We start from the raw sequence: 10,560 nt of genomic DNA on the forward strand, positions 1-10,560 counted from the left end.
TATAAAATCAAATACTTGTCCATGTGATACTTCTTGTTGGTGTTTTACATATGCAAGATGGTGTTCCTTTTTCATTTCACCAAGTGGTTTGTATATTTTTTAATAGTTTCATTAAGAGGCAGCTTCAGAATCGTTAAGAGTTGAATTTTGTTTGACAAAAAATAAATATGGCTCTTAATGATTCTAAAACCCTCTAAATGATTTTGTATCGTGAGTCTCCCTCAATCATTAAGCGTCATAATTTCATTGTAAACAATTACCAAACAATTATATTTCACTTTCCACTATATCATAAGAGTCTTAATCATTCAGCACCAAATCATTCAGCAACTGTCAAACAGTCCCTAAGTTACTATAAATTGTAATAAACTAATTAATAAGATATAATCATAAAATGTGATATATTTCGAGTTAAATCTAAGCCTTATGTTTAGGTCTATAGCTTAAAATTTTGTCTATTTTAATACCTCCGTTATCAATGTAGCGATCACGTAGTTTTAAAGCATCCATAATTTAGACAAAAAGTTGATTATCAACAATTTCAACCGGTTTCATATGGAACCTGCCGCTACAAACACCAATATGACGAGACATTTTTTGGTTCATTCAACAGTTGAGGCTAACGATGGTTCATGAACCAATGGCTCTTAAATAAGAAATACGTTTCATTTCTATACATTATCTCGTTAAATAATCAAAATATCTGATTATAGCTAAGAATAACAGTTTGATTTTAAACATACCGTCAAAAATCAGTTCTATTGTTTAATTTATATTATGACTTCAAAGTACAACAACCAGCTTTACGGTATACTCCATTAATACTTGATTTGTTTTCATAAATATCAATCTCTACTATGAACGAACATTTTCATAAGCTAAAGTTGTTTGTTAGATGTAGATTAAGACATTCACGTCCCCAATTCACTTGGTGGATCCCATGTCTCTTTTTGGAAGTTGTCAATTATATTCTCGCCGTTCATTTATTTTGTCCTTTTTTTTTATTAATTTGATTAAAGCACGTGTTAGAAATATCATCATATAATTTTTTTTCGTAAACTATGGGTGTCTGGACCAACTTGTGGGCATCTCGATTAATACTAGTGGTCCTGGAGAACAGTTAAGAAAATCTTGTGAATCTTTACAGAACTCGAATCGATAACCTTTCAAGGAAATCCCAAAAGATCTAAGTTTTATTATCAATTGAGCTAATTTCACAAATATTTTACTACAATTTACAGTAGATATAATAGGAAATAACATATTTAGTATGCCACAATTTACCTGGTAAGCGTTTACCGTGATAAGAGTCGTCATCATCACTTACCGGTTAAGAGTCATGGTTCTTGTCTCGCTTTTATCGGGTAAAATTCTTGGTCCTTACCATATTCATCCGATGAGGTCATGTGACTTGGTAAGCGTTTATCCGAATAAGTGTTTGATAAACGGCTCCATATTTGTTAATCATTTTCTTAAAAATCTTTATAAATATTTGATATTTACTGCCATTAAATCATTTAAAGGAGGGAGCAAAACATAAGCCGCATAAAATATGGATTCATGAAGTCTAACAAGATCAGCTCAAAGAGACCACGGACCCCATCATCATCTATATTCACGTCATCCAACGTCGCCGCTGCTCTCAAATCATTACCCTCTTCGCCAATTCCTGCTCTTCTCTCTGGAAGCTCGACAATCGGATTTATGTAGTGGAATCGTGTATATACATAGCAATCAGCAAAACACAAGGAAGGATCTAAGAAATCCACAGCAGCAATGAGTTTCAGGGATGAAAGTGAAGATGGAAGAGCCGATAGGGATCTCAGAAAACCCTTTCTTCATACGGGTAGTTGGTATCGTATGGGTTCAAGACAATCCAGTATGATGACGTCTTCTCAGATGATCAGAGACCGTTCAGTTTCTGTGCTTGCTTGTGTTCTAATCGTTGCTTTAGGCCCTATCCAGTTCGGTTTCACTGTAAGCAATCCAAGTAGAACCTGTCAAACTGTGTGTTTTTTGAAACGTAGTGTCTTTCGGATGCCTAATTGATCAGGATTTTGGTTTTTGCAAATTTGATGACAGTTCGTTTTGGCTTCTGATTGTAATTGCTTGTGATAAACTTCAATGTAATTAGCAAAATTTTACCAAAAATAGCATAAGATCCGTGTCAATTTTGAAGTTGAAGATTGACTCATTTCACATCTAGAGTTAGGTAACGTCTTCATGGAATGAAAAGGGGGGAAACAGGAATGATCATGTAATTCAATTCTGTTTAATGTTTTTTCTTCTTTCAGGGTGGTTATTCTTCACCTACACAAGCGGCTATTACTCGCGATCTAAAGCTTACGGTTTCTGAGGTTTGCTTGCTAATCATATTCTTTTGTTCCTTAAAAGCTTATAAGTTTTTGGACTTCACAACCACACGAGCGTTGTAGAGATCCACCCCACTATGATTTTCTTATTTTATCTAATGAAGATAAACTGATTTGAAGCATTGGGTTTCAGTTCTCTTTGTTTGGTTCTTTATCAAATGTGGGTGCCATGGTGGGTGCAATCGCTAGTGGTCAAATTGCAGAGTATATTGGCCGAAAAGGGGTATGCTTTGCCTTTTATTTTAGCTAATTATGTATCTGTTTGTGCTCAACAGCATTATATAAATGCAATAGATCGGAAAAAATGCAAGATATTCAGTTTAGTTACTGTTTGGATTGTGTTGCTCAAATGACGATTTTAATTTCTGCCATCAAAATTGTAGTCTTTGATGATTGCAGCTATCCCTAATATCATTGGCTGGCTTTGCATATCATTTGCCAATGTAAGCTCCTAATAGCTGGTTCTTTAATTACTTTTTGCATATCTGCAGTTTCTTAAAAGCCTAACGTGTAGTCACAATGGCGGTGTTTTTCATAGGATACATCGTTTCTTTACATGGGAAGGTTGTTGGAAGGTTTTGGTGTTGGGATTATATCGTATACAGTAAGTCATATTCATCTAATATTTGTTATAAAGAGGTTGTTTGCAAAAAGCATAATGATATGAATTCTGTTTCTGGAAGGTTCCTGTTTATATTGCTGAGATTGCGCCTCAAAACATGAGAGGGGGGCTAGGCTCCGTCAATCAGGTAAACTCTATGAAGAAGTTCAGTATGTGAATTTGTGGTGCCTTGATTCGATCACCTCATATGGTCAAAAGATTTACTTTCTTATTTATTTTTGATATTTGTGTTTGTAGCTATCTGTCACAGTTGGGATAATGCTTGCTTATTTGCTTGGACTTCTTGTTAATTGGAGAATACTTGCAATTTTGGGTAATACTTTCTTATTTCTGATTGTTTTAAGTGATCTTTGAGCTGATTTTAGAATACTTTTAGCTTCATTTCGGCCAAATGATGTCAAAAGTTTGGGATGGTAATGGGGAAGATCAGATTAGGTAGTGCATTATCCAAAACGGTAACCTTGTCGCATATCTCTCCACATCCTGCCAGGGAACCCAAACCATATTGCAAGCCAAATGGGAACAGATCCAATTTGTAACCATTTTGTCTTTAAGTTCTTTTTTAAACAAAGTGTGCGTTTGCAAATAAATTATAGAAAAATAAATAAGGAAAACAATAAAATACTTGCATGGAAGTCATTAGCATTTCCACAATGTAATTTTGGCGCGAATGGGAGTGAGAATATGGCAGGCCTTAAGACCTTTTTACAATTCAGGGTTTTGAGCTAAAAAACTTCATGTACACTTAAACCAAATCAAATGAGCGTAATATATCCCGCCTGGAGGTGGGGTGTGGGGTTCCCATACATTCATTAGAATGTAAACGTATATAAAGTAATTATATACATGGGAAAAACTGGGAGAAAAAGGAACCATAGCTGAAAAGAGCAATTTGAGGATTCCTTTGGCTTGTAACTTCTATTAATGACTACCCTAGTTGATGTGTTGGTAATGACTACCAAGTCAAATCCTCTTGGCGGTGAACCCAATAATCTGAATAGAGTCGACCAAAATTTGGAATAAAATAAAGGCTTGAAGGTGAACTCAACCGGAAAATAAAGGCTAGGCCTTGGGGCTCCTCCCCATAAGTGACCAGTTTGAGTTTCCTCAAGGCCATTGGGAGTTTCTAGGCTATTATTTCAAGGTCCAAGGGATTAGTCGAGGTGCACGCAAGCTGACCCAGACACCCACGATTACAAAAAAGAAATTGGAATAAAATTGGTGTCACATTTTTCCATATTTCCTTTTGCAGGAACTCTGCCCTGCTTAATTTTGATACCCGGTCTCTTTTTTATTCCGGAATCTCCTCGGTGGCTGGTAAGCTTAATTAAATATTTTCCTATGGTTGGAGTTTTTTCAATAGCAAGTGACTACTGAGCAATGGTGTTTCAATCTTCCAGGCAAAGATGGGTATGACTGATGATTTCGAATCTTCTTTGCAAGTTCTTCGTGGGTTCGATACTGATATTACCGTTGAAGTAAATGAAATTAAGGTGAATCTCTTGATGTTAAGTGCTGTGAAAATATTCAATCTGGAATACTTGTTTTAAATATATGTTCATCAAACGATTCCACTGAATACACCTATTGTTGCTGAAAAGCATCCTTCAAGCTCCTTATCTTTGTGAAGCCTGATATAACAGTGAGTGGCCAATGTTTTGCATATTTCAGAGGTCTGTAGCATCATCAAACAGAAGAAGTGCAATTCGTTTTTCAGATCTCAAACATAGAAGATATTGGTTCCCTCTGATGGTAAGTAGTTGTAACTTTTGTTCTTTTGCATTCCGTCTTCTGATGCTAACGGTCGTGATCTCTGGGAAACTCCAATTCCTGCAGATAGGAATCGGATTACTTGTTCTTCAACAGTTGAGCGGAATCAATGGTGTTCTCTTCTATTCCAGTAACATTTTTCAATCTGCAGGTCAGTATACTACTAGGCTATTGTATGGCATCAGAGTCGGTGTTGGTTATTTTTCCAACATACAGTATCAGACTGTCAACTCGTTTATCCCTCCGTCCCAAAATAAGTGTGCACATTGAAAAAGGCACATATCTTTATAAATGTATAATTATTACATTAATAAATTCACATTGACAATTTCACTCTTGCTAATAGAGGGAGTAATAAATTTCTCCATCCCATCATCAAGGGTAGAATTAGAAAGTAGGCACTTACTTTTGAAAGCGAATAGGCAATGTATTCTTTAACGGTGAGGAAAATTGTTGAAAACTTACCCATTTGGGTTTCATTTTTATAGCCTTCAAACCAGCCAAAATAGTTAATTGTATATTGGTTTGCCAGCTCAAGTAGTCCACTTTGTTTTATGGCTAAAGTGGTTCGCTTTCCTGTTCATTTGCGTTCCCATGATGTTTTAGAGTATTGGTTGGTATTACTGGAAAAACTGTATAAAAGCATCTATTTTATATTTGCTAGATAATATGAGTTCTGAAAATAGCAATGCATTCCAAAAAAACTTATTTTTAATTTGATACCTCTTAACTGGACAGGAATCTCTAGCAGTGATGCTGCTACATTTGGACTTGGGGCTATCCAAGTAAGCATCAACAGCTAATTGTAACAATTTCTCCTCTCCTATTTTGTAATTTAAACGACTTTCTAACCAATAATATTGCGCCATTTAGGTTATTGCAACGGGAGTTTCCACGTGGTTGGTTGACAAAACGGGCCGTAGGATTTTGTTAATTGTAAGCGAACCAATGTTACTACATAATGCAAACACTTATATCTAGACTAAACTCATGGAAACAGCCTCTCTACCCTCGGGGTAAGAGGCAAGGTTTGCCTAGATCCTACCCCCGAATCCACATCTATGTGGGCTATATTGGGTTCGTTTGGTTTGGTTTTGTTTATTTCTATCTAGATCAACTTAAAAGGAGGGAAATTCTTTGTTGTAGGTTTCCTCTGCTGGCATGAGTCTCAGTCTCGTAGTTGTTGTGGTTTCCTTCTTCGTTAAGGTAATGGATCTTTTTGTTTCTTTTTCTCATTATTTGAATTAACCCACAATATACCTTGGGAAAAGTAATGTGTTCTTTTATTTATCGATTTCGTTCTAATATTGTGGAAAACATTGCAGGGTTTTGTGGAAGACAGTTCTTCCTTGTATGCTGCAATGGGTATCTTATCAGTGGTTGGAGTTGTGGTACGTCTTTATTGTGATCACAAAGTTTTATGCCCGATTGTTTGATATGTTTCCCCTCTCAAATTCTTATCTTGTTTGATCAACTTGTTCAATAGGGCATGGTAATTGCGTTTTCTCTTGGGATGGGGCCTATCCCATGGCTTATAATGTCCGAGGTAACTATATTTAATCTACTACGTGATACTGCAATTGTCTGAGGTAGCTTGACTCTGCTCATTATTAATCCTGGGCTCATGTGGCTCGATGGACAAAAAGCTGATTCTTGAATGTAAATGTGGGACTATTTATGCATCTACTTGTGGGACCCTTCACTTGTTTTTCAGCCTGTTTTCTTGCTTTTACTATTTGCTAGACGTAGTGTTCCTCCTTTTGTTTAACCGCATACCTGTTTGGTTGCACACACTTCGCTGCTAATTACCACATTTGTTCCCTGTTTTTTTTTTTTGTGAGCCTATGGTCTTCATAGAAACAACCTCTCTACCCCTGGGGGTAGATGTAAGGTCTACGTATGTCTTACCCTCCTGGTTGAAAACCCTTGGTGCAATAACCTTGATACCAAGAAGTGATATGGTAGTTGATGTTTATAAATTCATATGTGAATGTTGCAGATTCTTCCTGTGAATATAAAAGGACTTGCTGGGAGTATAGCAACATTAGCCAATTGGTTTATCGCGTGGGTGATTACAATGACCGCACCTTTGCTTTTAGCGTGGAGCGGTGGAGGTCAGTAACACATCTAATAACGAAAATTACTTGAGATCATTATTGTAACCACCACCAATATTAGGATGCATGGAACCCTTTTGCATCTTTTTTTAAAAGACCGGTTCTGACATATTATATCTATATCTATCTATCTATATATATATATATATATATATATATGGAGAGAGGTAGAGAGAGAGAGTCAGGTTCATACGAGAACAATACTTAAATAAGAAAATAAGAAAATGGTCAAATCACATGTGATTTTACACTAAAATCATGTATAAAATCATATGTGACCTGAGGTCGTGAGCCACGTCGCCCACACACCCTCTTGTTGACTGTTAATGGAAAATCATACGTGTCTAGGTATTGTTCTCGTTTGAACCTGCCTCTGTATACATATATAATGGTCTGTGTCTAGCGAATATATGTTACTTTCTATTGATTGATGCAGTTATAAGCATAATGGATATCGGGTTTGTTTTGGTTCAGGAACGTTCACTCTGTACATGGTAATGTGTGCGGGGACGGTTGTGTTTGCGGGCATGTTGGTACCAGAAACAAAGGGCAAAACATTGGAGGAGATCCAGTTTTCACTCAGACAATAATATGCTGTTTGCTGCTTCATCCTTTTTATGCTTTAAATATTCTTTTTTTGCTTGTTTGTTATTGCTGCAACTTATTTGCAATCAGTGATTCTTGTTTGCGAATGCATGTTTATCAATCCCACAACATTATTTGTTGTAATAATAAGAAGAGAAAGAGTTTTGAGAGTTTCGGTTTTAAATAACTTATCTTTAGATTAACTTCAATAATAAGGTTAAGTGGCTGTTTGGCAATTGCTGAATGGTTTGGTGCTGAATGATTAAGAGACTCATGATATAATGTAAAATAAAATATAATTGTTTGGTAATTGTTTACACTGAAATTAGGGTTCTTAATGGTTAAAGGGGACCTATGATACAAAATCATTCAGAGTAGACTATTTTTTTGCCAAACAATATTCATCTCTTAACGATTCAAAAGTTGTCTCTTAATGAAATTATTAAGAGGTAAACAAACAACCCCTTAAATATTATAAAAAGGTTAAAAGAAAGGTTAAAATTCATCTGTTAAAATTTATTAATGTTTTTTTTTTATTTTCAAAAAATTATAGAAAATTTGTTAAAGATGATCAATAGAAAATAAATGGTTACTTATTATACTTCAAGTTTTATCAAGAGAGTGAAACTAATATCCACTATTCATATATGAATAGTGGTTACATGCCCACTAAAAGGTCAATTCTTTCATATATGAATAGCGACCCCCACTAAAATCGAATAAACACAAAGCTCAAAATATCCAAAAGTTGCCAAAAAAGACAAGAAAGCTGAAAAATAAAAACACAATCCACCTCCACCATACCACAATCTTAGCTATGAAATCATTTATAAACACTGAAATGATGGGTCGACATGCATTAAAACTCATTTTTATTCCAATCACTAAAAAAATTAAAAATTAAAGACCTTCTCAATCACAGATTAATACACATATATTTTTATCCATACAAAACTTAATGAAAAACCAACCAAACAAAACGCCAACCAAAAATGATTGAAGCACCGACCGATTCCAAACACAACCCCTTCCTTACTGGTCAGCGTATTTGTGGGTCCGTATGTGTCGGTAAACGGTATCCCTTCTTATCGGGTAAGCACCACCTCTGACTGGAGGTAGTAACTGATTGAGACCCACCTTATGAAACCCCAAGTAAATAATATCAAAGTCTCATCTTTTGCAGATAAGAATCATATGGAATTCATCCGAAAGAACAGAAACCACAAACACAAAAACCAGTGAAAAGATTCAACTTCAATGATCAAAAACAGTACAATGAAGGGCCGCAAACCGAAACTAAAAAGACGAACACGAATCTAAAACCGAATTGTACCTATAGTAGCGGAATCAAACCTTACGAAACTAGTTCGACCGGATACTTATCGATGCAATCCTCCCACGGACCATTAACTGGCGGTTTCACATTCCGTAACGCCTTCCAAACCGCACTGTTGCATTTGAACCCACTCCCGAAGGCAATCTGCCACACTCGGTGACCCTTTCGCATCCGCCCTTTGGACTCGGTGTATGCTAACTCGTACCAAATTGAGCTAGAAGAAGTGTTGCCGAATCTGTGGAGAGTCATTCGAGACGCCTCCACATGGGTTGGCAACAGCTGCAGATTCTTCTCGAGCTCATCAATCACCGCTCTGCCGCCAGCGTGAATGCAGAAATGATCGAATGCTAATTTGAAATCGGGGATGTACGGCTTGACATCGTCGTTGAAGAGTTTCTTCGCGATCAAAGTGCAGAAAAACAGGAGCTGTTCACTGATCGGAAGAACAAGCGGACCTAAAGTCGTGATGTTGGTTTTTAAAGCTCCACCAGCAATCGCCATGAGATCTTTCGATAATGAAACACCGGTTTTTCCAGCGGGATCTTGTTCTTGATACACACAACGGAATGCTTTATCGTCGGCCCCACGATGGGTTCGAACGACATGAACAAGTTTATACTTGGCTCGTGATCGATCAACCGATTTGTTCGACAACAGAACCGCCGAGCCACCAACTCTAAACAGACAATTCGGGATCAGCATTGATTTCTTGTTTCCAAAGTACCAATTTTGAGTAATGTTTTCAGTACTCACAACAACGGCATAAGTATTCCGGTGAACCTGCAACATATCTTTAGCAAGATCCACCGCAATCACACCGGCACTGCACCCCATTCCGCCCAAATTAAAACTTCTGATATTACCCCTTAATTTGTATTTGTTAACAATCATGGAAGATAACGAAGGAGTTGGATTAAACAAACTGCAATTCACAACCAATATTCCGATGTCTTTTGGCTTAATTCCGGTGGCGGCAAACAGATTATCCAAAGCACCATACATAACCTGCTCCGCCTCTTCTCTGGCGGCGGCCATGGACGGCCGCGGAGGTACAAAATGCATAGCTTCAGGTACATATGTTTCTTCACCAAGTCCAGACCTTTCCAAGATCTTTCTTTGAAACTCTAAAGATGATTCATCGAAATCGCCTGTTAATCTAGAGTGTTTCATGAACCGTTCGTATGGAGCTTTAAGGTGATCGGGAGGACGATAACAGGCGTAATCGACGAGATAAACGGGTTTGGGTCGGGTCATGATGTAAACAGTGGATCCGAATACCAAAACAGCAGAACATATGATGATACTAACAAGATTGTATTGAAGATGAACCCATAATTGACGGATATCACTAGGGTTCATCTGAGATGCTTCGATTAAGATGACGATCATAACGGGGACCAAACATAAGGTCAACAAGTGAGAGATGAGATAATGGTAACCTAATTTCACATACTTGAGATTGACGCTTTGGAGAAAATCAGGGAGTCTCCGATGAGAGTGGCGTTGATTGATCTGAACACCGACGGTGGGTCCTCCGCCTCCGCCTCCGCCTCCGCCTCCGCCACCACCATTAGTGTTGAGATTGGCGCCTCCGTCCATGGTGGCGGGTCGATTTCTACCACCAACTCGAAGATTTTATATGCGTAAGGGGTGAAATTGAGTGGGGAGTAAGAAATTCGAATGATTTAAAGAGGTTTAATGGTGGAAAAGGTGTGGGCGTGAAGGCTGATCGGATACCCAGATGGAGGTGTCGAGCAT

General features: G+C 37.3%; 2 protein-coding genes across 2 annotated transcripts; one reads left to right on the top strand and one right to left on the bottom strand.

Annotated features, from left to right (window-relative positions):
• The first annotated feature begins 1,553 nt into the window (after positions 1–1,553).
• On the top strand, positions 1,554–7,645 carry LOC112511172 (sugar transporter ERD6-like 6). The gene is made up of 18 exons (XM_025116660.1): positions 1,554–1,977; positions 2,295–2,357; positions 2,506–2,595; positions 2,756–2,815; positions 2,911–2,976; positions 3,056–3,121; positions 3,232–3,307; positions 4,247–4,311; positions 4,395–4,487; positions 4,666–4,746; positions 4,831–4,915; positions 5,503–5,549; positions 5,638–5,700; positions 5,911–5,970; positions 6,090–6,155; positions 6,251–6,310; positions 6,764–6,878; positions 7,356–7,645. The coding sequence occupies exons 1-18, from the start codon at positions 1,777–1,779 to the stop codon at positions 7,469–7,471; spliced, it is 1,473 nt and encodes a 490-aa protein (XP_024972428.1). The 5' UTR covers positions 1,554–1,776; the 3' UTR covers positions 7,472–7,645.
• Positions 7,646–8,686: 1,041 nt separating this feature from the next.
• Positions 8,687–10,560, bottom strand: LOC112511171 (3-ketoacyl-CoA synthase 4). The gene has a single exon (XM_025116659.1). The coding sequence runs from the start codon at positions 10,399–10,401 to the stop codon at positions 8,821–8,823; it is 1,581 nt and encodes a 526-aa protein (XP_024972427.1). The 5' UTR covers positions 10,402–10,560; the 3' UTR covers positions 8,687–8,820.

This window comes from Cynara cardunculus (assembly GCF_001531365.2).
Source record: "Cynara cardunculus var. scolymus isolate 2C chromosome LG 4, CcrdV1, whole genome shotgun sequence".
Classification (NCBI taxonomy): domain Eukaryota; kingdom Viridiplantae; phylum Streptophyta; class Magnoliopsida; order Asterales; family Asteraceae; genus Cynara; species Cynara cardunculus.

Coding starts and splice junctions, on each gene's coding strand:
- LOC112511172 (XM_025116660.1), top strand. CDS start 1,777: ATGAGTTTCAGGGATGAAAGTGAAGATGGAAGAGCCGATAGGGATCTC. Junction 4,916..5,502: donor TAACATTTTTCAATCTGCAG/GTCAGTATACTA, acceptor TTAACTGGACAG/GAATCTCTAGCAGTGATGCT. Junction 6,156..6,250: donor TATCAGTGGTTGGAGTTGTG/GTACGTCTTTAT, acceptor CTTGTTCAATAG/GGCATGGTAATTGCGTTTTC.
- LOC112511171 (XM_025116659.1), bottom strand. CDS start 10,401: ATGGACGGAGGCGCCAATCTCAACACTAATGGTGGTGGCGGAGGCGGA.